This window comes from Stegodyphus dumicola, chromosome X2 (assembly GCF_044657685.1).
Source record: "Stegodyphus dumicola isolate Sdum_Otavi_A_Nest chromosome X2, ASM4465768v1".
Taxonomy (NCBI): domain Eukaryota; kingdom Metazoa; phylum Arthropoda; class Arachnida; order Araneae; family Eresidae; genus Stegodyphus; species Stegodyphus dumicola.
This window is the reverse complement of record NC_140781.1, coordinates 37,643,896-37,671,638: the sequence shown is the minus strand read 5'-3', so window position 1 is coordinate 37,671,638 and position 27,743 is coordinate 37,643,896. Positions and strand designations below refer to the sequence as shown.

The 27,743-nt window shown below is 32.7% G+C and overlaps 1 protein-coding gene across 4 annotated transcripts in view; it reads right to left on the bottom strand.

Annotated features, from left to right (window-relative positions):
* Positions 1-2,969: 2,969 nt before the first annotated feature.
* LOC118185112 (uncharacterized) overlaps positions 2,970-27,743 on the bottom strand; it is a 254,232-nt gene continuing 229,458 nt past the window's right edge. For all 4 annotated transcript variants that reach the window (XM_085809298.1, XM_085809300.1, XM_085809301.1 and 1 more), the window contains 2 exons: positions 25,444-25,565; positions 2,970-7,241 (listed from right to left, as the gene is read on the bottom strand). In XM_085809298.1, coding sequence (XP_085665424.1) covers positions 7,074-7,241; positions 25,444-25,565 — 290 coding nt within the window. In that variant the 3' untranslated portion in view covers positions 2,970-7,073. The remainder of the gene's footprint in view (positions 7,242-25,443; positions 25,566-27,743) is intronic.

Here is a 27,743-nt window from a genome sequence, read left to right as displayed (position 1 = left end):
AACAAAAAAGCAGTTTTTGAGGGCAATTGAATCGTCAACTTACTTCAATACGAGTAAACAAAAGAAGTCATTAAAGTCTTTACAATGAAAGAAATAAAAGAGATTACACCTATGAATTTTTTGGAACAATAAAACAAGTGTGACACACATACTTACGTAGAAACTGGCATACGTGAAACACAAGTATTTCAAAAGAAGCAATGAATGCAGTAGGCTCCTTGTCCCCCATAAAAGAAAGGTTATTTTTTTTCACACAAAGAACATAAAAATCAAGATATGGAGACAAACCCTAGCTCTAAGTCATTTAGTTAACTCACTAGGTGCAAAATGATGTTTTGTTTTCTCCAGTGCAAGTTGCAATTAATTATACATAGTTTAATGCCACTGAGTATATTTTATATACAGTACAAAGTCCGTAATCTGGACTCATCGGGACTTCGGAGATTCCGGATTAAGGGTTTTTTCCGGATTATAGATCATCAATTTAAATCTGGTAAGATGGCATGCAGAAATTATACAATTAAAAATATTAAACCATAATTTATGAAATAAAGAGCAATCATGATCTAAAGGGTATCAAAATTTACCAAAAAAAAAGCTTAATAATTATTTGTTTACTTTATTAAACATTTCCTTCAACGTAAGTTGTTTGCTTCGTTTTTTACGCTAAACGCATTACGTGCATGAAGAGAAATTATGATCTAAAGGGTACCAAAATTTACAAAAAAAAAGCTTAATATTTATTTGTTTACTTTATTGAACATTTCTTTCAATGTAAGTTGTTTTGTTTTTTGTGCTAAATGCGCATGCGTAAACGCATTACATGCATGCATAAAGCATACAAAAAAAAAAAAGGTTTGTGGCTTTGAAGTCCAGATTATACAGTGGTGTGCAAAACTTAAGCAACAAAGTAAAATTTAATCAGGTAGCCATGAAATTGCAGAAAAGGTTTTTTTTGCGATTAGTGCAATGATCACGCAATTTAGTAGAAAGGTCATGCCTATGCAGATGTCAGAAACAAAATTTCACAGGCGACATGAACATAAGCAAAACGCGTGCAGTCGGCATGCTCAGCCTCAAGACTACAATAAAAGGAAGGTCAGAGACGCAATTAAAGACATTTGCTGCAAGTACAAGTGAGTTCTTTCGTGAAATATGGCTAGAAGAAATCACCTGGATGCCTTCACACGGAAGAATGATCGGAAAGCGGAGGAGGGGCGTAATGTTACCAGTGTAGCTGAAGAGTTCGGAATCAAAAAATGTGTCGTTTCGTGTGCTCGGAAAGCCTTTCAAACTATAGGTACAGCTGTTAGAAAGGTTGTTGGTGGCCGGCCCAGGTAAACAGCAGCAATGGATGACCGATATATCCTCCTGCATTGCTCCATTGCTTAGCAACTGAATAGAGAGAGCAACGGAGTGACAAGTGTCGTGGTTTACGTGTCCAGATGCCTTTCTAAAGGTGGCCTATTCACCCGCATTCCTTTGAAAGTTGGAGATCGGCACCACCGTTTAGAGTGGTGCAAGGAGCATAAAAACTGGACATCTGATCAATGGAGTCATGTCCTCTTTACAATGAGAGTTGTTTTAGTGCCACAAGCGATTCTCAACACCAGTCGATTTTGAGAGAGGTCGGGATACAGTTTCAACACAGTAACATCACGGAAAGAGACCATTACAGTAGTCCTGTGTTCAGAAGCTACTGGAAAATGAAGATATCACTCCAATGGATTGGTCAGCTTACTTCCCTGATTTAAATCTCACAGAACATGTGTGGGATGCTTTTTGGAGATGCCTTGCGGCACGATTACATCCTTCGGGAAACAGCCAACAACTGAAACAGATGGTGATTGAGGAATGAGCACTTTTACCTCAAGATCTGTTGGACAATCTGGTGCCGAGTATGGAGAGACGGTGCAAAGAAACCACTGAAGTAAGGGGAGGCATATCCCCATACTAAGGAACATCTACTTGTTGTTCTTTCTCTTGTACAATTATGTGTAACGATCGTGAGTTCAATAAAGCCTTTTTTTGTTTGATTCCATACTGTATGCATTGTATTCATTTTTGCACAACTATGCTTTTGTCATTATTTAAATACAAAATTCTGTCTCTCATTTCTGAGTTTCATGTCTCTCAGATGATTTCTCAAGGAGTTATGGCAAAAAGAACACCTGTTGCTTAAATTTTGCACACCAGTATAGATCAGTCCGGATAATGGACGTTCGGATTCTGGACTTTGTACTGTATATCAAAAACACAGTAGGTTCTTGTATATTTGCTTTTTCTGCTGTCCCAATACCTTATCTGTTCTATGTAAATAATATCAACAATAAGACACAGAAAACAAATTAATTGCTTTTTATTTCTTATTCTGACGATTAGTGTCGAGGAAATAATATGAGGCTAACTAAAAACCATCATACACATAATGAAGTTTGTTGCCAATCGTAAGTGAAAGATGCGAGATATAAGTATCAAAAGGAACTTTAACAATACAACTCTCAACAGCAAAGAATACTCGATAATAAACACTTCTACAATAGCACCATTTACAAAAGAGAATTCAAGATAACTACATCAATATTCTACAGAAATGACGGGTTAGCTACTGAAAAGCAATTTTTTTTTACTGCTTCTTTAAAAAGTGCATCCCAACATTGTTTTCATTTTATGTTATAATTATTTCTCAAAACAGCTGTTTATTTTCTATGCAAATCTCATCTAAGAAATGAAAGAGCTGCATAGCCATGCCTGATATACACTCTTGTTCACTAAATGCTAAAAATCACAAATTATAAAGTAAATTGCTTAGCTTTATAAGTAAAAGCCATATCTAAAAAAATATTCCAAAAATCACCGTAATTTTAGATATTTAATTTACTTCCTCATAAAAATATGTGAATAATGTGCATGTATCAGGTGAATAAGATAGAAAATTCCATGAAATAAATTGCACACACACACATACAAAAAGATAACACCTGATTTTTATTACAAAACATCAACATACAATTCCAAAACATTAACTTACAATATTGGCATAAAATTAAATAATTATTTGTGAGATGCAACTCATAATTTATGAAAGACAAAAACAAATTTACATGATTTTTAACTTAAAATGATGATCTGCTATGCAGTACTGCCTTCATATTAAAAAATGCAGAATTACATAAAATAGTCTGTCACAATAAAACATTTTCAGATTACATATAATGAAGTTTGTTGCCAATCATAAGTGAAAGATGTGAGATATAAGTGTTGAAAGGCACTTTAACAATATAACTCTCAACAGCACGAAACACTTCTACAACAGAACCTTTTACAAAAGAGAATTCCAGATAACTACATCAGTATGCTACAAAAATGATCTGCTGACAACTAAAAACCAATTTTGCATAAGGCAAAAGTTCTATTTTAGGCTGGTATGTAGAAAACTCTAAATTTTGTGGAAGTCAGGCAAAGAAGATCCTTCTTCAGGCAGCAAAAGAATAATGTACCAATGGCAGAATACTTTAATATAAGTTGCTTGAAAAAGAGGAGGCTACATTGACTAAACACCTTAAAATTTGCAGCATTTTCTAGTAAAACAATCCACTCATGTTTAAATTTTAGCATAATTTTATACTGTTTAAAGTATGGTATTACATGGAAAACAATTACATTTCAAAAGGATTCATTTGTTCGCTTATATAATCACTACACATTTCTCACAAATCAACTAAACAATGTATTAAAAATCACAGCCATAATAATCATGTGATGATGATGTCTCATTAGTACGTGTAACTACTAGCACCTAAATGAACAATGTAGATGACAATGGCAGTTTAGATCTATTGGTCTAGATTAGTCCACATGTAAATAACAGCATTTATGGAATGGAGAGAAGTACTTGCTCATTTATTAACAGACAAATAAAAGCAGGCAAAAATAAAACTGAGACTTTTTAATACTGAAAATGATCAAAATTAAATCGTTCACATCTTCTCAAAGAATGTAACCACTTTCATGTCACTTTTGCTTGTAAAAAATAGTATCTCTTTAATTTATTTGCACTCAATATTAAGTGATCTAACCAAATAAAAAATTAAAGACATTTAAACATACTCACCATAGCAAAGCAACAATTTTGGCAGCCTAATTAAACCATAGTTTGAGGATGCTGAGATTTCTCTCATAATCAAGGAAAGCCACAAATGCTAATGCCTTCTTTTATTTTTCAGTACAGGAACACTAGCTTTGAAAACAATCTGCTCAAGTGCATAATAAAAACGGGTTATTTAAAAGATTATGGCAAAGCACACAAAAGTCATCCAGACAAGATGAGGGATTGCTTCAGGAATGACATTAGAAAGGGAACAGTCATGTAATTGTTCTACTGAAAATTTGCTTCATTAAATTTAATGCAATTATTTTACGGATTCCAGCACATATAATGTTCTCTAATTTAAGTAGGAATTATGGAACTACACAGAAAATACCATGAGAGAAGTTTGGTCAGTTGAAAGGGCAGATCTAAACTCCACATACCACATAAAATAAAGCAGTACTTTCAACAGAACCATCATTTCAATGTAGCTTTGATCTGTATTTTAAATCTTAAAATAGTGCCCGATGCATTAAAAAGAGACTTTGATCTAAATGTCCAAAATAATACAAATAGTTAAAACAAGTATATACATTTCTGTAGATAATAATTTAAAAAAAATTTGTTGTATTTTAGATATGAATCATTCTGACATACGGTTCAATTCACCGGATACATAACATATCGCAACATAAACAAATCTAATAAAAATAAAACAATAAAAATAAAGGAATGTTTATTTGCAATTTCCATATGTAAACAATGCAACATTTTTGTTACCATTTGAAGTAAGTTAACATCCATGCTACTTACAAATAGGAAAGCATGTTTAAAATAATGTGTAAAATGCCTTTTAAGGCTACACAACAACTGAAGAATCATAAAGAATACTGAAATTAAATGGACTTGATATACAGCCTTAATAGTTATTTAATTTATTTAGGATTATAAAGCAACCACATTAATGACAAGAATTTAAAAAAAATATTTGCTAATATGCATCACAGAGACCAAGGCATGTTGAAGTTGAATGTTGTTACACTTTTAGGTTTGAAAAAGCAAGCTACCACACATTTAAGTAAACAGATGGCAGTAAATTTACTTCAATAGTAAAATAATGTATATGAAAATTTTTAATGTTGCTTAAATTTGGCAATAAAGATTAGCATTCAATACACCCTATTAATGAGATTACAATACTAAATATCATTTTCATTTTTTATTCAGCAGATACTAAGGATATTTTTATGAAAAATATCAATATAACAATTAAACAAATCACCTTGAACCAGAAAATATTTAAAAAGATCACATCATCAAGTATCAAAAGGTTTTGCGTTTCATTTTTTACAACTAAATGCAAGTTGCTAAGTCATCTGAATAATGACAAACACATTTTGCATATTATCCTTGTCGAACAATTTAGACAATATAAGAATCACAATATATCTTCCCACATTTAACAACAGCCCACAGAACTGCTTCCTTGTAACTTCTTATACCATGAGGATATTTGTACGCAATTAAAATAACAATAATAATATAAAAATAATAAATAATTTAAAACAGACTAAAATATGGTTTCAGATTACTTTTGTATATTAACCAGTAACTGGGCAGACATGGTTTAACTCCTTCAGAACAGGCATCCGATACACAGATTCCCTATGAACATCACTTACAGATGGGCATCCCAATCATGCATCACTGGAGATATAATGCAAGGGTCAGCTGAAGCATATATGCATTTGAAACTGGAACATGTTTTAAATAAAACTAGATGGCATCCTGTGTCCATTACTTTTGAAATTAATACAGTTTTAGAATCCTGACCTTCAGTTTGATCACATTCTGCATAATGTTGGTATCAGCTGTTGCAGGAGAAGAGGCAAAGCATAATGTAAACAAACAGAGCTCAGCTCTTTAACTTGCCACATTTGTTCTTCTGATATCTTTTCAAATCCTTTATTTATTTATTTTGTTATTATGTGGGGTCTCTTAGGGTTACTATGTGGAATTCTATTGCTTTTATCGCTCATATTTTGCATACTCCCCTTTTTATTTTGGAGAACCTCGACTTAAGTTTATTATGACAAGAAAGTGTTGTTTATCAGAGGAAGAATATACTTGCATGGTAAATGAGCCAAGTGACATGGTTAAGAGTGATGATTCATTTTACAAAGAGTCAGAGAGCGATATTTCTAGCATCTCATACGGACATTTTACCAGAGAATGAGTTCACTGAGTGTGAGCCTTCTACTTATTTGGGAAAGATTTTGTTGCTAATACCTACTTACTTAAATTATATTTAAATATTAGATGGCCCCTTCACTTCTACATTACATAACATGACTTAGAAAGTTCTGATTTGTGGCACCAATTTAGAAAGTATGGTCAGGCAACAAAGAATAATGTGAGTAAAGAATGGCATATAAGTAAAAGAATGACACTGAAAGTATAAATTGTGACTGACTTACATACACAGAATACAATACATAATGACATACATAGAATACAATAAATATTAATCAAATATTCATACATGTTTTGTCAGCTGATAGCATTCTTCAACCCCATCCCTCAGAAATGCTATGCGCTACATATTCGTTCCCCTCTAGATTTTTAAGAAGTGAAATTAGCATACACCTGGTGTTTATGTGAGCAAATATGCTATTTTAGAAAGCACTAAATTTCAATTCACCAATTATGGGTTAAACAAATATATGCGTTACAAACTCCCTTAAAATATTTATTCTGTACAAAAAAAAAAAAAAAAAAAAAAAACTCTTCTAACTGAGGCACATTACTCATAACACTATGGTGTTCAATCTCATATAAATGCAACATGTATTCATAAAAAAAAAAAAAAAAAGCATCATGAATAATAAAATGTGTAAAAAACTATCGGCACTATATGTATTTAAATTTATTAAACAATCAGATTTTGATATAAAGGGAAACAAATGAGTGCCATATGATAAGCTTAATTTTTACTATGTAACTGATTTTTCAGAGGAAAATTTTTTCGTTCTTTACTCCGGATTCTTAGTAAAGTACATACTATTTTTTTCACCATTCTTGCTATCTCATCTGGATTTTTCTTCGAATTGTTAAGTCCACACCAATCATCTGAAAGCACTCCACAAGGAACCTAAAAAAAAAAAAAAAAAAAAAAAAAAAAAAAAAAAAAAAAAAAAATTTTTTTTTTTTTTCAAATAACACAATGAAATAAAGTGTGTGGAGAAAAAGTGTGCATTAAAAAGGTTACATATATGAACTTTGTTGTTTTTATAGATAATTAAAATTCTTAGCTATTTTCTCATGTTTTCATTATCTACGCCATGATGGATATTTCAGCATAAACCCCAGCAAAGAGATTTTTAGCAGGTAACCCTAAAATATGTTTTATGTCAACTTTACCCCAAATCTCCAAAATAATTACCTGTTTTACTTCTACACAAATGTACTTACGTTAGCATTTTAAAAATTATACTCGTTAAGAATCCAGTTAAATTAGTTCTTTCCCTCACAAGATGGCACTAGGTGCTCCATTAGAAAGATAAATTTAACCTTCTTGTTGGCATGCATGCCTTAGTTTTGTGGGTTACATTTCTTTTTCATTCTGATGCAAACAGGTAAGAAATCTTATGTTAGGTTGTATGGACTATTTAAGATAAAATTAAATAGAAAGGGTGGAGTATCCAAGAACAGCTGCTAATATGTATTTTCATTCACTGTATGTTCACTTTTAAGTGATGTACTTCATAATATAAAGTGCTGGCAAAAGTAAATGTGGGCATCACCATAACTCCAGATCTTTTTCTATAGCTAAGACATCACCACTACACGGTATCCTGTCAGCAAGAAAGAGGTAATTAAGTTTTCTTATTTCTTAATATAAATGCTAATTATAATCAAACATGCATTTGACAGCAGATTCTGACACTGTTTGTCAACAGTATTTGATGATTGACTACATAATTTTATGGTGTCCGTGACAAGAAGTACTGTCCTAAAGGAAAAAAAACTACCACAAGTAGCAATGAATTAAGAGATTGTTTTCAAAATAAATTAATTCGAATAGGAATATTTATTGTCGAGAAGATATCAATTTTATATTGCTCATTAAATGTAGAGAGGAATTATTTATGGATTTATATTTGAAATAGATAATAATTTAGCTTGGACACTGCTCTTAGAAATATTCTGAAACGATGCATTCTGAAACGATGCACAGGTCATGCTGTGCACAAAGTGAGTGCTGTGTGATCGAAATTCTACATTTGAGGACTGAATGAAGAACTAGTTATTCATGATTTGCAAAATGGAAGTATTTGAATTTTGTTTATTTTCTGAGGCTGTATTATGATGAATGAAAGCATTTTAATATTTAGGTTGAACAGTTAATAATTTCAGATTGAATAAAGAAATACTAGAAGTTATATGATCTTAAATAAAGTGTGTATTTTAATTTTGCGAAAGAAAGAATATTACTGAATTCAGCACTTTGAATGTTCTTACGGTATCGGAACAAATTTCTTAAAGTATTTAGTTATAGTATGTTACAGTGTATTAGAATTGAGTAATGATAGAATACGGATAAGTTAAGAAGAAGCGTACACCTTTACATGCATCATTTACAAAAATATGTAATGTTTTGAAATCAAAACTAAAAAAAGATGAAATTTCAGATTTGCACATTAAAAACTTAAATTATTATATATGAATTAAAGGTTTAAATAATTGTATAACCAACACATTAGTAGATGAAGACAAATGTGATGAGCCCATTATTGACAGAGACAGATAAAAATGGGAAATATTCTGAAGAAGTCATCATATAAGAAACTTAATGAATCACAATGTGAATAAAGTTTCGAGTCATGAAGTTTTTAGGTATTCTCATTTTGTCACTAGTAACTTTAAATTGTATAAATTACATAAACTGAATATAAAGCCTTCTGAGTGTGAGTTAATCAGTTATTGCCATTTTGGACACAGTTTAACATACATGAAGATAATAAATTGGATGACTGTGATAAGTTTTAATATTTGCTACAAGCTGAAGAACCTGGAACTTGAGCTAGACATTTATTAGACAGTTACCCAATAACTGCAGAAAATTATTCAAAAGCTTTGTGAGCTTTTCAAGAGCACTATATGGGGATAAAGATATTCTCATCGAAGTGTACATCATATATTTTTTTAATTAATCACAGCAAATATTCAAGATGGGAGTGAGGACAGATTATCATTATGCGACTTGCTTACCAAGGTAAGCACATTTTAGATCTTTAGAATCCATGAAGCATGATGTAGATTTTAATTCAGCCTGGCTGTACCCCATGATAGAATCCTGTTTACATGATGATATTTTAAAGGCATGGTAAAGAAACAATGTTGGGGAAAAGGAAGAACCTGATAATTCAGCCAGTCATCTTTCAGGTTCGGTTAGATTGAAATGAAATTTGACCTTTATGAACTTTTTGAACAGGGAAGTTATGGGCAAAGGAAGCTAGGTCAACCCCCCCCCCAAATAAATTTCAAGAAAGGGATAACAAGTACCACACTGCAGCAGGTTTATTTGTTGCTAAAGAAATATTATGCTTGTTCTGTGTAGGTCACATGAAAGTAAAGACAGCATCACTGCCAGATTGTTCTCCCTTGAAGAAAAAATAAATAAAGTTAGGGACAAGAACTGGTTTTTGGTGTTTTTTCCATTGGTTTGAAATGTTTATGCTTTGGCCACCATGCCAAAGTGTGTAAAGTTTTGTACATTGTCATGTTTTCTCAAAACCTCATACAGAGCTGTTCTGTCCTGAAACAAGCAAAAGGAAAGTAAACATTAATAAAAGCAAACCCCAGCAAGTGTCCACACCATGCTCATAAACCAGCAGTGTTCAAAAGCAGCAGCTCTCTTGAAACACTAGAAATATTAATGTAGGAAAATAAGAAAATTAAGAAGGTCAGGGCCTTACTGGACAGTGGTTCTCAAACAAGTTACATTCTGAAGAATATTGCAAAGGAACTTGGTCTTAAGCTTTCTCTGTACATAAACTATTACTCACATAGTATTTGAAAAGCTACACCTCATGGTAAATATAAAGTCAAATTAAGTGCAGTGAGTAATGATCCCAAATCAGTTCTCAAGCCAAGAAAATATATGTGGGAAAATTCTTTGCATTCCAAAGGAGTCTAGTAGAAATGATTACGAAACCGGGAGTGCAGAAATAGAAATTTTAATTGGCAGTGACACTTATGGCTAACTCCTAAGTGGTTGCATTAGGTTGCTATTACACATCCATTTGTTTTGGAAGAACAACTGTATGGAACAAATTTTCTGCTTTGTCACAACAGCCAATCACCACAGATAACTTTGCGGTTAACACAGGGAAAACTGGCTCTCCATTACAAACAAGCTGATAGCTAATTGGTTGAAACTAACAACTTGCAATTCTTTCTGAAAGGAAGGAAAAAATTGTGCGTCTTTCTTTCAATAGTAAAACAGGCAGAAAAATTGTCTGAAACAAATGCATGTGTGATATGGGCCTTAGACAGCTAAACAATGATCTCTCAGTAATTCAGACATAACTTGGATGGACAGTTTGCAGTCAGTTACAGAATCCATCCCAAGGTTTTTTGAGTGCCTATGTTAATGAGAAATTTATCTCTGAGGGAACTAAGTGTTCCAGATTTGTAGCGGCTAGAAACAACAGAAACTAATGAGTCTGCTCAAACGTTGTCCAGGAAGGAAAAACAGCTAGCTGACAACATGTTCCTTAAAGAACTCATTAGAAGTGAGGCTAAGCATTACCATGTTGATCTTCAATACACTTCCATTAACTCAAACATCTCCTCAAATAGAAAGAAAGTAAAGGTTATTTTGCACTAACAGAAGCTTGAAGAAAATAGTAAGTTTGAAGATTTCAACCTATGTTTTAGAGAATGGCACAAAAACAACGTCGTACAGGAAGTCTCATAAAAGGCATTAGAAGAAAAAGGAAGGCACTGCTTATGTAACCATCCAGTTAATGCAGAAATTATACCATTAAAAATATGAATTCATATTTTATGAAATAAAGAACAATTATGATCTAAAGGCTATCAAAATTTACAAAAAAAAAAAAAAAAAAAAAAAAAAAAAAAAAAAAAAAAAAAAGAGCTTAATATTTATTTGTTTACTTTAAACATTTCTTTCAATGTAAGTTGCTTCCACAAAAAATTCAAAAAGTTCCTTTTTTTCTGATATCACATACAGTCAACTTTCTAACTAATTTAACTTTTTCTGCCGTACTCCTTGCATAATTTTGAGACAGATATGCCTTTATCCATTTTTTTGCAGCAATTTCACTTTTTGTTTAATGGACATTGAAACATGGTTTCACTTTGTAGCTTCTTTGGCAGCTCCAGTATTGGAAACTCTTTTCGACATAATCAAAAGTTCAAGCTTAGTTTCATAAAATTACTGTAATAATAACAGTCTGCAAAAAGTAATAAGCTCGATCAAACTAGAAGATTATGGAGCAGTGCGGTCTGCTACATTAACTGAAATGAATTGGAATCAGTACAGATAATTTTAGCCTAGCTTAATAGCATTCGTTATACATTATTGGCTGTGTATCACTAGATTGGGGACGAAAGCCAAGTTGTTTCGCTAAATTTTGTCTTGCTCCTATTGCATACTGAATTAAGCCTGAATTGTATTAGTTACTTACTATACCTATGTTTATTTCTTGCACATGCTATTAGTCCTGAATAAATAAACTCCCACATATACTTAAGGCTTTATCTAGGGCCGGCGCTAGATACCACCTGGTGCAGTCTCTAAATTCATCTACAAAGTGCCTTCCTAAGTTCTAAATTTTCACTGCACCAAACTTTGCATCTCAGTGCTTTCCCTAAATCATAAAATACTTCTCATCCCTTAATTTTACTACTCGGTGCTTCCCCAAATTCCAAAAATTTCATCTTCCCTAAATTCTGCCGCCGCTTATGGGTTTATGGTGAATGACATATCAGTTATTCTTAATTAAAACAGCACTAAATGTAATCTTTTGGCCTATGAGTTTCAATAACAAAATATACTTTTAGCATATGGAAAGAAATTTTTGTTGAATTTTTCCTCGTCAACATTTCTTAAAGCGTTTAAAAATCTATAATCATCGCCAAGCGTAATGTTAGCATAAAAGGCTGCTATAGACTTGTTATTCAATTACTCGTAATGTTAGCATAAAAGGCTGCTATACACTTGTTATTCAATTACTAATATGAAAAAATAGTTTAGATCACTACATGAGTTATTATTGAAGCTGTCCTGTATTGATAAGCATGCAGTGATGAAAGCAAAATATAATAAATAATGACTCGCCAGGTCAGCGTCAGGGATATAAAATAGGTGAATGTTTCGGTTTGAGATGTATGCCAAGCAGATACTCAGCTACGGAGCCAAGTAATTATCTCACAAATTTATGCTTACATGATTGTTTTTCCATAACAAGGTATTTTATTTAGTGCCTAAGTGAAATTAAGAATCGGAATTTTTAAGTGAAAATCTCCACATGCTTTATTATGGAAGGAAAAATCAAATGCGCATGCATAAAGCATATATATATAAAAAAGAAAAAAAAAAGGGGGGGGAGGCTTTGAGATCCGGATTTTAGATCATTCCAGATAATGGACCTTGTACTGTTCATTATTCACTCATACCAATTAAGGAATTATGAACAAATTCTGAAATTTTGGAAATATTACTCGTTGAATGAAAAGAATTACTGTATTTGCAGGCATATAAGATGCACTTTTTTCCCCTTGAAAATAGGTCTGAAAAACGGGGTGTGTTATATGTCAATACTCAGTTTTAGATTGCATTCATTTCTGGAAATTTTGTCTATTTGATGTGATTTTTTTTTTTTTTTTTTTTTGGTTTCCTTGAGGGAGTGTGGGAATAATACACTTACGTAGAATTCAGTGAATGCACAGTCATGGATGATCACAGTTGGGTTTGTTTAAAATTTTTACTGTTCAATTTCCTTAAATTTGTTGGCAACTTATGGCTCATAAACAACCGTCAGCATTGTATTAACATAGCATACAAGCTGTGTGTGATTGCGTATACTAAAGAATACAAGCTGTGTGTGATTGCGTATGCTAAAGAATATGGAAACAAGGCTGTACAGAGGCATTTTGGGCAACGCCAACTGAAAAAATTATAGGGACTTGGTGGAATCAGGAAGAGGATTAAAAAAAAAGCAACTCGTAGATCGTTGCGGCGCGCAATGAACTGGAAGTTGATCTGTCAGCACTATGCTTATCTTCAGGGCAGATGTTTTTATTTTATTCAGCTTATAATTCCTTACTAAATGTAGTATTTCATCTTGATGTACTCCGTCTTTGATGTGATTCAAATCAAATTCTTTGTCATCAGAAATATCACAAATACACATCAAATAGTTTTCTGGTTGCAATTTTCTAATTTCCACTATGCGTGATGTATGCTTTACGTATGCGCTCGTTGAAAGAAATGTTTAATAAAGTAAACAAATAAATATTAAGCTTTTTTTTTTTTTTTTTGTAAATTTTGATACCCTTTAGATCATAATTGCTCTTTATTTCATAAATTACGGTTTCATATTTTTAATTGTATTATTTCTGCATGCCATCCAACCAGATTTAAACTGATGATCTATAATCCGAAATTGCCGAAGTCCCGACGAGTCCGGATTAAAGACTTTTGACTGTATAGGAAATTATGTTTTTCCATCTTAAATTTTCGTCGAAGATAAATAGACAGAGGTTTCTTTGTTCAAGAAGTCAGAAAGTTTTGATGGTGTCTCAGACACTCTTAAAAGCCTCACTGTTTTGAAAGATCAAAATTATGGTGTTCTTATGAAAATAAAACAGCCAAATAAGATGAAATGCTATGTTCCTATGGACACAACACACAAACTTTTTAGTTCCAAAATAATTATTAGAACGGCAAAGTATCAGTTTAGTATTAGAAGTGATTGTCATACTATATTAACATTTCATATAAAATTTACAAAACAGAAACTTAAATCTCTATTTGCAGAGTGGCAAAACGACGCAGCGATTCAGTTTTTCTCGTCAAAGTGTTGTTATGTTACATTTAATGAAGTTTTTATTTTTATAAATGTGTCTCAGCCTCATTATGAAATCTCCACATTGGTGACCGAAGCTGGATAAGTGAATCTTTATGATAATTTTGTCGGATTTGGAGAAAATGCTAAAACAGAGCTATACAACTTAAACAATGGATGAAATAATCAGCATAGAAAATACCTCCTTTTATTCCTTCTGATCCGTCTCTGTGGTTCATGATGGTGAAACCTACCTTTGAATTAGCGATTCCAAAGGCTACAACAGAATCCAGAATCAAGTATAATCAATGCGTTGTGAACCTACCTCCCGACATCGCTATGACCATGAGGGATATCATCATTTTTCCTAATAAATCAGATTTGTATTGGAAACTGAAAAATGAAATCATCACTCACTGTGGTGAAAGTAAATCACAGGAAATATGTCAATTACTTGCCGGTGAACATCTAGAGGATTGAAAGCCATCTGAACCCTTACGTGTTATGGAGCGATGTGCAGAAAATCACAATGTGGTGGGCACTCTTGTTTTGGAATTATTTCTATACAACTACCTACGAATGTGCAGTCAATTTTAGCATCATTCACCCCTCTAACCACACAAAAGGCTGCTGAAATAGCCGATAAAATAATAGAAGTGTCACCTGCTCTGGTCAGCATAGTTTCTAATTCCTGTGCACCATCTAATGTTACACCAAATTCAAACTTCTTAAAGAGTTAAATCGCTTTGCAAGGAAGTTGCATTTATAAGACGTTTGAGAAGTTATTCTCGTAATAATAATTTTCATCATAGTACAAATCGTGAGGAATCCTCTGAATGAAATGATTTATGTTGGTGCCACTGTAAATTTGCTTCTAAAGCAAAGAAGTGATGTTGTTTGTGAAACAGAATTCCATGATTCAGCTAACAAATAAATACAGTCTTTGATGGTGAATTTTTTTAAAAATCACAAAGTGAAATAGAACGATCACTTTAAAGGATTTTTTTCAGAAACTCTGATTTATAGGGGCATTTAATTCTGTGTATTATGCCCTGATCCATTGGTTGGATCAATGATGTAGTATTTGGGGAAAAAAAAAGGGGGGGGCAAGATTTTTTCTACCAGTAACACAGAAAATTCATCAATAAATTCCTCTGCAACATCTTTATCTGCTAAAAGTTTCTCCCTACATGCTTTCAGATAACGTTTACCATGTTAATTCAGAAGTCAAACAACAAAAATCAGCGTTATATTTTAAAAATTTTTACAGGACTAGTTTCGATGGTTTTTACCGAACCACCATCCTCAGCTGCAAAACCGCAAATTCGTTCATTTGCGGTTTTGCAGCTGAGGATCTGATTCGGTAAAAACCATCGAAACTAGTCCTGTGAAAATTTTGAAAATATAATGCAGATTTTTGTTGTTTGACTTCTGAATTAGTATTTATTCGGCGTGTTATTGTGTCTTAAGTATACCATGTTCTTTGCTAATATTTTTTTTCTGCCACTAATGCAGAAAATTCATCAATAAATTCCTCTGCAGCATCTTTATCTGCTGAAAGCTTTTCCCTCACATGCTTTCAGATAACGTATACAGTGTCTCTGCTTAAATCTGTTCAGCCACCTGCTACTGAAAATGCATGACTCTTCTATTTTTAAGTCAGCATGAAACTGCTTTCCCTTTTCTCTCAGGGCAGTCCTGAAATTGGCACTTTATCACTCCAACATTACCAGAACTACTCGTACAAAACAACATCGAGGTTCGTAGCTTTCACCTCATGCAAAAATTTCCGGTGTTGGAATCACTATTGCAGTAAAATTTCAACAGCTTTCATTTTTCCGTATCTCATACATGGTCCACGTTGCAATTCCATATGATTCTGCTATAAAACGAAGAGTAGTACCTGCCTCCATCTTTAGCAAAATTTCAACTTTTGGCATTACTGTTAATGCAACGTGCGTATGTTTTTCAACGTTGCAGGCAGTAAAATCATGAACATGTTTCTTATCTGTCGTATTAAAAAGGCGCTGAAATTTAAAATATTTTCAATTTATCCACAAAATATCCGGATAAAAAAACAAAATGGCAGCACTAAACAATCTCGTGAAATAACAAACCTCAGAAAATACAACGTGAATTTGAAAGAAAAGTTGAGTGAGTCGTCCACTTTTTTTACCTCGATGCAGTTTGGAGGGGAAAAAACTTTACCATGATGTCAATAATTTGGTATGACTCATTATTATTCGGTAAGAATTTTTTTTGGTATTTAATTCTCCATGTTGCGGTTCCGGAACCTATAAATTGAATGTTTATATTTTGAGAGCTAACGCGGATTTCAGGTCAGCAGACTGTCAGTATTAGATTGTACAGTCAAAAGTCGTTAATCCGGACTCGTCGGGACTACGGCGATTCCAGATTATCGATTTTTCCGAATTATAGATCATCAGTTTAAATCTGGCAAGATGGCATGCAGAAATTATAAAATTAAAAATATGAAATCGTAATTTATGAAATAAAGAACAATTATGATCTTAAGGCTATCAAAATTTACAAAAAAAAAAAAAAAAAAAGCTTAATATTTATTTGTTTAATTTATTAAACATTTCTTTCAATGTAAGTTAAGTTGCTTTGTTTTTTATGTGATAATACTTTCTCTTTAATTCTATAAACAGACATAATTTCTTGTTCAGTTACAAAGTTCCACTGTAAGTCCTATAATTGCTGTGTCGAGAATACCGACTAATTTGTCAATCGAAATTCTTTCGTTTACGAAGAAAGTGCGCTATCGGAAGCGAATTATAATGACGAGAAATTTGATTTAAATCATATCAAAGACTGAGTACATCGAGATGAAATACTACATTTAGTAAGGAATTATAAGCCAAATAAAATAAAAATATCTGCCCTGAAGATAAGGATAGTGCTGATAGATCAACTTCCAGTTCATTGCATCTTGCAATGTCCCCCCCCCACATGCAGAGCAGCATGAAATTAAACAGATTTCAGAATGATTAGATAAACAAATCCATTATCCTTTATCCATTTTTTGCAGCAATTCCACTTTTTGTTTAATGGACTTCGAAACATACTTTCGCTTTGTAGATCCTTTACATATTAGTAAATATATATCAGAAATTCTATTTGACATAATCGAAAGTTCAAGCTTACTTTTATAAAATTGCTCTAACAGTCTGCAAAAAATAATAAGCTGGATCCAATTCGAAGATTAAGGAACAACGCAATCTGCAACATTAACTGAATTAGATAATTTTACCTTAGCTTATATACCGTCTGTTATACATTAAAGGCGCATTCGTAAACATATTTTGCGCATGCGCACACGCATATTCTCAGCCGTACAGGTCTTACGTGCATGCGTCAACGTCATGCATGCGCAGAAAGTTTGTAGCTTTGAGGTCCGGATTATAGATCATTCCGGATTATGGGTGTCCAAATTAACGACTTTTGACTGTATTGAGATAAGTGTATATAAACAAAAGTTATTATCTTTATATTTAGGTTTAAAAAAACAGTTTGTTTATCCTTTTTATGTAGACAACCTTCAAACTGCTATAAGTGGTACAGATTTCCTCCAACCAGATCTTGGAATCCGTAAATTAATTTCTCATGGCATTTTTCATGTTGCTAGTATATATCAGGTGAAATATGCATTTTGAAATAATAATTATTCTAAATTGTTAAATGAATTTCCTTGCAGTGTTCAAGGTCGATGTGTAAACCAGATTGTCAAACATTCAGTTCAGCACCATAGTGAAACCTTTTTTGTCCTTTCGTTTTTGCCAAACCACGTCGACTTGCACCCGATCATTTGAAAACTGCAAAAATGGAATTTTAGCATAGCTTAGATTTAGGCCACATTTGCCCATCCAACAGCAATTATGCTTCACCACTGCACATGGCCCCTAAAAAAATACAAATGATTGGTGTCTTGTTGTGATTTTAGAGCCCTTAATGCAGAGACCAAAAAGAACAAGTATCCAATCCCTAGTATTATTGATTTCAGTAGTGAACTTCATGGGCGCAACACATTCTCCCACGTAGATTTTGTCAAAGGATGTCATCAAATTCTGATTGCTCCCGAGAATGTCGATAAAACTGCTATCTGTACCCCATTTGGACCTTCATGAGCATTCCTATGCAATTTGATTTGTGCAATGCATCAAGCACTTGTCAAAGGTTTTATCGATGAGGTGACAAGAGGTTTAAATGGTGTATATGCAATTATTGATGATAATTTGATTACCTCAAAAAGCAACAAAGAACATACTGAACACCTACAAGCGCTCTTTAAAAGATTAGATCATTATGGTTTAGCAATCAAATCCTCAAAGTGCACACTGGAGTTCCTACCTTAGATTTCTTGGGATTTAATATCTCTAAAGAATGTATTTCTCCAATTCCAGATTGAGTTGATGCAATTTCTAAATTTCCTAGACCAACAAACTTCGTAGATTTCTGGCCTTATTAAATTTTTATTGCAAATTTGTGCCACGTGCTACACACAACTTGTCTCCCTTAACCCCTTCACATATGAATAAAATTTAAAGCTTAAAAATTATAGGAACAAAACTTTCCACTGTAAAAACGAACACCCTAAATATACTAACTTTATAATTTCATACTTTATAAACCAAACTCGTTTTGAGGCAACTGTAATTTCATGATGATTGAGATGCATCAAAATCTGCTTTACCATTAATAATAAATGACACATTCCAGACATGTCAAAAGGTTAGTTAAGTTTCTCAAAGGTCATTCTAACAAAGAGAAATCATTCCGTCCATCTAAAAAGACTGAAAATCCTCTCTAGTGGTCTGACAAAGCCGAAAAGGCATTTTTAGCAGCTAAAGAAGCTCTTGCAAAAGACATCCAATTCCTGGATATTGCTCTTAAGACATCCAATTCCTGGTACTCAACTCAGTCTTTGGACTGATGCATCTGAAGTTGCTAATTGCAGCTCTCTCATGCAACTCGAAAATGGTCAATAGCATTTCTTTCTTTAAAACTAAATAAGAGTCAACGAAAATGGTCTTCATATAACCAAGAACTTTTGGCATTATACGAATCTCTTAGGAAATTTTGGCACGCAACTTCATCATATTTACCGACCAAAAACCACTAACATTCGTTTTCAGACAAAAAGCAGAAAAGCGCTCTCCTCAACAATTGAGACACCTACATTATATCTTTCAATTTTTCACTGACTACAATATGTTATAGGTAGGGAAAATATTATTGCTGACACACTCTCACAAATAGAAGTAGACTCTGTTTCTCACCCACCTATTTTGGATTTCAAACAGTTAGCCTCAGCACAACTTACAATGAACTACAGCAATTGCTAAATTCTAGATCTTCTTTGAAGCTCTCTAAATAATATTTCCCTCTTGAAGATATTTATCTCTACTGTGACTCCACAAATGATGTTCCTGGTCCTTTCATTTCCTTTTTATTTAGACCTATTATCTTCTAAAGTATTCACAACCTTACACATCCAAGCATATCTGCAATTTCAAAATTAATAAGCAAACATTGCATTAGGCCTAACATAGATACTTTTATCAAAAACGCCTTGAAGGCTTGTGATAAATGTCAAGATTCGAAGGTACACAGCCATACAGAATGCTCCATTTCCACAGTTTTACTTCCTGATACAAGATTTTCTCACATTTTACATCACCTTTATTGGCCCATTACCAATTTCTGAAGGTTATCAGTACTGCTTGACCATAAATAGATCGCTTCACACAATGGCCTGAAGTTATTCCCATGTCTGATATGTCAGTTGAAACAACTTGCAAAGCTCTAATTAGTGGATAACTCGATTTTTATGCCCTTCCACTAGCTCTATTGACCAGAGTCAAAACTTTTAATAACATCCTTTTCAAGGAGTTCATGCACCTGCTGGGCACTCATTGTATTTATACCATTGCCTAGAGACCTCAAGTAAATGGAATCATTAAATGGCTTCTTTGCCAGCTGAGAAACAGCATAAAAGCACAAGAAAATCCTGGATTCGCTGGACAGAATTGTTACCTTTTATACTTTCGCATATTCGATCTTCTGTCAAAGACGACATCTAAGCAACTTGTTCTGAGTTAGTCTATGGTACTACCTTAACTCCTTGATATACAAATAAATTTCAAATCTGATGGGCTTAAAAATTATGGGAACAAAACTTTGCACTGTAAAAACAAACATTCTAAATATATATAACTTTATAATTTCATACTTTACAATCCAAACTTGTTTCGAAGTGACTGTAATTTTGTGATGGATGAGAGGTGTTAAAACCTGCTTCAACATCAACAATGTGATGTATTTCAGATGTCATTATATGTCAAAGGGTTAACATATATTTGACCTATAATGACATGATTTGGATAACTTGTACGCAGATCAGCTTTTTCCGCTATTCCCGACATAAACATATGTCATTTACGATTTGTAATGCAATCTCTGATTCCCATTGCAACATCAAAACACTGTTCAGGGCCTGCCCACATTCATTTATCCTTAAAATCGTGTTCTCATGTTTATTTGAGAACTGAGTGAAGCCTCCTTCAACAACCATACTCAGGTCATTCCTGTCATTCAACAACATGACAAAATTTTTATCGTCTCTGTGCAAGAATCAAACTGTTTCAATTGATCGATTCAAACTGTTTCAATTGATCGATTCAAACCTGCATTTTTTTTATTAGGGATAAAACATTAGTCCATAAAACTTCCAGTATGACAGACACATTGAAGAATACCATGTCAACTGTACCTAAAAGTATCACAAAATCAGGACAATGTGTCAAATTCCCTCAACATTTTTGTACAACCTACTACATCTAGCTTGTATAATTTCAATGATATATATATATGTATGTATCCTTCACTGGAAGGATACTCTGCGGTGTTGCTATGGAAATGAAACAAATAAGATGAAATGCTATGTTGTGATGGAAACAATGCACAAACTTCCCAGTTTAAAATAATAATTAGAATGTAAAAGTAACAGCTTTATATTAGAAGTGACTGTCGTATATTAGCAGTTCATATAATATAATTTACAAAACAGAAAATTTTTACACACAGAGTGGCAAAATGATGCAGCAGGTTCAGTTTCTCATCGAGGTGTCATTATGTTATGTTTAATAAAGTTTATATTTTTATAAATGTGTCTTAGCCTCACTATGAAATCTCCACAAAATAATATAATGAGAAGGCAGCTGAGGAAGATGGTTCTGTAGTTAAATCATCCAAAACTAGTATTGCAAAATTTACAAATATTACATTGATTCTTGTTGTTTGACTTTTCCAATAATAATATAGTGAGAGCCAACACAAAGTTGTTAGAATGTGATGACAAAATTTCCTTCAAGTATCCAGTTCTGTTACAATCATAGCATCATGTGGTAAAATGTTTGAGATGTCATTTAAAGAGTTCACATGCTGGTCTCCCTACAGTTGGTTCCAGCTTGCGAGAAAATTATTGGATTGTTTCTATTAAGCGGCTCATTCTTTGGTGTAACAAACTGTCATGACATGATGACCTCGTATGCGCAGTTTAGCCGAATGGCCTGCAATACCTCTCTCTCATGTAACTTACTAGATAAGAGAAGAGTAGTTAGTAGCGAAGTAACGAAGGTAACCCACTGTATGCCAGTGTAATGATAAACATGGTTCTATTTTTGTGTTAATTGTTTGTTCCTGTTTTGTTTGTGTGTTAACCCCTTAACTGCCGCGGGCATATATATACCCCTTGCTCAGCCGATGCGTTAACTGCCCCAGGCGTATATATACATCCTTCCAAACTGCTATCATTTGCTTTGCGCTGCTACACCTAAAATTATTCGCAAAGTTAACGCATCGGCTGAGCAAGGCGTGTATATACGCCCGCGGCAGTTAAGGGGTTAATAAAGTTTTTGTGCCGTTAAAATGGCTGGTTTATGTAATGCCCACATTTAGTGCACATTAAGGAAACATATATCCAGAAACCACCCAAGAAGCAGAATATGACATAAACCTTCTAAGCACACTTGGTAGATTATCACTAATTTTGAAGACCTTTCAACAATTTCATGTGAAACTGAAGCTACAAAGAATAATCAGCCTCTTACATACATTGAAGAAGAGTCTCATAAATTTATTCTTTTGACACCATCATCTTTTATTCAAGATATCCAAGAAACTGGGATACTTTGACCTAGAGAAAATTAATTCCCAGAAACGAAAAGGAAGGCCCATAGGGAAAATTATCAAATCTTCCTGAGTAGAGATGACTGCGGATAAGTGTCAGAGGCAAAACCTTCTTTAGGAACTTTTGTATGCCCACTTCATAAACTTTACCTTCAGGAGATATCCTGTCATCTAGATGGTGAATTGTACCGAACTGTATGAACATTTTTAAACTTAATTTTAGGACTCTAATTGTTTAATGTTTAAAATTATCTTAAGATATTAGCATTTCCATTTTTTTATTACTACAGCTTCTTTTATTATTTTTTAATAATAGTATAAATTTAATTTTATGTTTAATTTCTGGCCTCCATTATAAATTAAAACTGGAGTACAGTAGGAATTCAGTTAAAGTACTTCATTCTTTCACTAGATGGTGTTAAGGTTTGCACTAATGAAAGAAATTTAACCATCCGGTTGGCATGCTTGCCTTAGTTTAGTCAGTTACATTTCTTCTTTGTTTTGATGCAAGCATGCAGGAAACATTAAGTTAGGCTGTTTGGCCCAGAGCTTTTATGTTTACAGCCACAAAAGATAAAATGAAATAGTGTGCTGCAGTATTAAATGATAGCTGCTAATATGTATTTTCATTCAATGTTTTTATGTTATGTACTCTGTAATCTATAACCTAGGAAATCCAACATAACTCAATTTAATTATATACATAATAAAACATGCACACACCAAACAGAAGAAAATGATATCAGGCAATATTCAATAAGCTTTTACAAGAAAACATTCCTTTTAATCTCTGAACATTTCTGATAACAAACAGTAAATATTCTAATATATAAAATGCAGCACAGCAGTAATAATCAAATTACAAAGAATTTGTGCCAAATGAGAAGCAGCAATCTTTTCTCTTTAACTAAGTTGTACTTTTAAAGAAATTAATGAAAAAAAAAAGGAACTACATTTCATTAGATGTTGCCACTTAAAGGTTGAATTTGCAGATTTACAGTTAACAAATTCAACCTTTAAGTTTTTCAATTTGGTAATCAGGGGAAGAAGAAGAAAAAAAAAAAAAAAAAACACCAAGAAGATTTTGCCACAATGCTATGCAAATTTCACAATACATTTAGAGAAATAAGATATGCACACTTTTGAAAGTTATGATTAATGATGATATTTGACAGTGTGATAAAAGATGTAACAGAAAACTATATTGACTTTTAATCTTTTCACATAGGCCATAGAGATTAATTTTTTACGTATTCAAGACATTTAGCCACCCATTCAATTGGCAAGCAAACAGAAAAACAAATCAACAGGGGTCTATTATTTTTTGCCTCTCATTAAGTAGAAAGTTTTCATAAAGAACAAAATGTTTTTGGCCTTAATTAACACAGTAAATGTATGGGACATATATGTCCCAGTTCCCAAGAGAAGGTTAAGACATTTTTTAAAAATCTAGGTAATGAATTTTCAATAGCTTTTACGTGTGAAAATAAGAATTTATAGGTTAAAAATGGACCAAAGTTTTATGTTTTCTGCATTAAAAAAAAGTTGTGATCTTAAGAGTTTTAATCATAGACTATGAAAAGTTGGATAGCTTTCTTTTTTAGAGGAGCAAGGGAGAGGACTCTACAGCATGATATAACATAGATTTGCAGTTAAGTCATTCTTCAAAGAGACTGCCATAAACATCACACCATCATTCTGAATACTTCTACTAGTGTTCCACCACAGCTATTTGAGGTGACAAATGGTATAGTACTATGTTCAGAGATTATCTGAAGTCTGTTTCAGAAGTGATTAGTAACTGAAAAATGAGCCACTACTTCAGGTGGAGCACCAAAATAAACATTATAGCACATTGATTGATGCATTCAACATCCTGCAATAGCAGCCTTATGAGCACAGGTGCCACCATTTTGTGTTACATATGGACATTGACTCTTCAACATTGGCCCGGATGATTTCTTGTTAGATGAGGCATGTCTGCGGTTAAGCCACCCCTTGTGAAGATTGCCACTAATACTGGATCATGGTAGTTGATGCTTCCAGCAGTGCTGCAACAGAACTATCTGAGGTGAGTGTGGCACTATGATGTGTTTATCTTGATTCTGTATCAGTAACGATAATTAGAAATTCACCACGATTTCTTACCTTCCCCTATTTATTCCATAAAGAAGAGTACAGGCAGCATACAAAATGATCCTTCTGCCAACGTGGAATATCACACATATGCATTTTGGAAGTCAGGGTTTGGGATGTAGTCAACAGCTGATGATATTCAGTAAGAAAAAAGGTACAATTTATTAACATATTTTATAGTACATCAATTTATTGTTGAACTGCTGTAAGACATGTATATTGTGGAAAGGAAAAAACACAGCTAACATCAGCCACTATCCTTTGAAAATATATCTAGATTTCTTGGCCAGCACAATCTACAGATCGTTAGTCAAATGAGAATCTATAGGCCATGGATGCCTGTCAAACTACTGCTCTCCAGTACTCTCACAAACATGATGAATTACAAGCTTCAGTCAATGCTATGTAGACCGAGTACCTCAGAACTGAATTCAAGCACTCAATGAACACAAAGCTGAGTTAATTTCTCTATTCAAAATAGTAAATTGCTACTTACTAAAATCATGTATTTTCAACCAATGGTAATGTACATGCAAATGTAACTGTTTAAAATTAAAATCATTTTTTCAGAATCATACTTTTGTACCACTGTCTCAAGTTTTGCCATATTTAAAGCATTTGTGCATGGTGTTGAATTTTCTTTACGGAGCAACATACAGTTACTAAGACTAAAGCAAAATGGAAATACAAAGGACAAGAATCATACTGACAGGGCAAGCAAAAACAAAATATAAGGCATTTGATTCTTCAAGACTTAAAAAAAAAAGGGAAATATGCATGATTATTTTGATACCAATTTGTATTCTCTGAAGAAACATTAAACAGTAGCATTCGTCACAAATGAGGAAAAAAATAAATGGCACAACATGAGTTTTATGATAAATATTTGTTATAAAAACAAAAAACTACCTTTGATATACATGCAAACAGACAACGTCGATCTTTTATTGCACGGTTATTGAAAAGCACTGGGATGACAGTACAATCATTCCACAAAAATTTTTCAGCTAGACGAGCGCTTCGCTCACCACCTAAAATGAAAATCAATTAAGAAAAAAATAAAAACCATAAAGCTTTCAGATTTTATATTATGTCCAAAGGGCCTTTTTTTTTAACATATTGTGCATTACCTTTACTTATTAAATATCCTGTTTCCTGCACTTAAACTATAAAGTTCAATTCAACAGCACATCACAAAATATTTAAAAGAGCAAATATTTAGAATTTCCAATACACAGTCTCACGTGCTGGAGATAAAAATGTCTTTCCCCCCCATACAGTTTTATATTGTTCGCTTTGAAATCGTTGAGTTTGTTAAATAAAAATTCTTTAATGGTTGACAAAATATGATATAGATAATAAAACAAATTCCAAATTTGGACTTAACAATGCCCATATTCAAATGAAGGACTAGGTTATTAAAAATTTGATGTCTCTAGGTACCGTTGTTTTTTCACAATGTGAGAAACATACATACATTTGTGCAGATTCGTTATTTAATTTCTTTAAATATAATGCAAGGCTCTAATATTAGGAGGCAACAATTTGAAAAGTGAACCAACGCAAAATGCCAAAACAAAATTAATAGCCGTATATCAATAGCCCTTCTGGGTAAATTGCCGTTTTGGGCTAATAACAAAATTTTGATTTATAAGGAAATGGTAAGGTAATATCCAACAATAACTGAATGCAAGAAAACTGAGGTCATTTATAAATTCTTCAACTTTTTATACTTCTGTTTGGAACAGTTGCATTTAACTCAATCATCAGTAATTACTAGAGATGTTTGTCTTGAAAATACTATTTATCTAACTTGGGCTATAAAAATGATGCAAACTGACACTGAGAGCAGTGATGGTTCATTTTATACTTTTACATTTCAGCCATTATAGAAAATCATGCCACTTTGGTCATGCTTAAAGTACCTGCTCTTTTGAAGGTTACCTTGCCTTTTAAAATAGTACCACTCCTGCCAGGCATAGAAAAGATTTGTTCATTATACATATTACTTAAAATTTAACAAATAGTTTCAGTATATTTACCACACTTTTAGCCATATTTAGCATTTTCTGATGATATTACCAGAAAGCAGAATGCTTAAAGACACTTAATTTTACTTGAGTTTTATGAATATCAAACATATATAACTTAGTAATAATATCGCAAAGATATCTTTTGGAAAACAGTACTCTGACATGTATTTAACATAATATTATTGTGGCATCCTTTAATAATTAAACTGGGAACTATTTTGATTTAGATAAATGTATAACACACTGTAGTATAGTTGAACTGAGACATCTTTTTCAACAAAGCTGTATATAGTAGTCTGTATGGCCTTATCTAATTTTTTATTAACTTTTCGTTACTTTTTCACAGGAAAATTTAAACTGTTTTTCCTAGCATTTTGATATTCTGCATCTATTTTGTAAGTGCAATTAAGTTTTCAGATGTTTAAATGCAACTTTTTAAATTTTAGGCTATCCTTTTAATATATTTATGACTTTTTATATCATTATAGCCTTAAGCACTCATTAATAGTGACTGCAATTTATAAATTCAATTAAATGGTCAAAATGCGAAGGTTGGTCACACATCTTCATAGTCTTAATTATTTATTAAAAAGATAATGAGAAATCTTAACAAAATTTTTATAATGTCTGTTATGAAATAATGTTTATTAAATTACTGTAAATTTTAAATTTACTTATGATCTTCCAAAAATAAAACATCATAAAGTCTAGTAATTTCTGAATACCCAAATGCCTGGTTTCAACATTTAGAAGAAAGCTTTGGCCATATTTTTTAGTATACATGCAACAGTTGCCAACCTATGCATATACATACCACACATATGCTTGAGTATAAATGTAGGGAAGATACTTTGATGGAAACAGCATTTTTGAAGTAAAGTGCAACTAGTTTAGCAGTCAGTGAATGTGGGAATGTCTTACACAGTCAAGTGAATCACCCTAAACAGGTATCAGATGACTATTGATTCGTTTAGTTCTTAAATTTGTACATTACATAGCACATGGCCCAACATAAACTTGCTTTACCATCCCATAAATTTAAACATTTTCGAAAATCTGGCACAAAATTTGATCAGAATGTACTGTATGTGAAAATTTTCCATCTAAAAAAATGCAAAACATGCACAATAAGCTCTTAAACACAACGATGCAAGGTAATAAATAATTTTAGTGGTT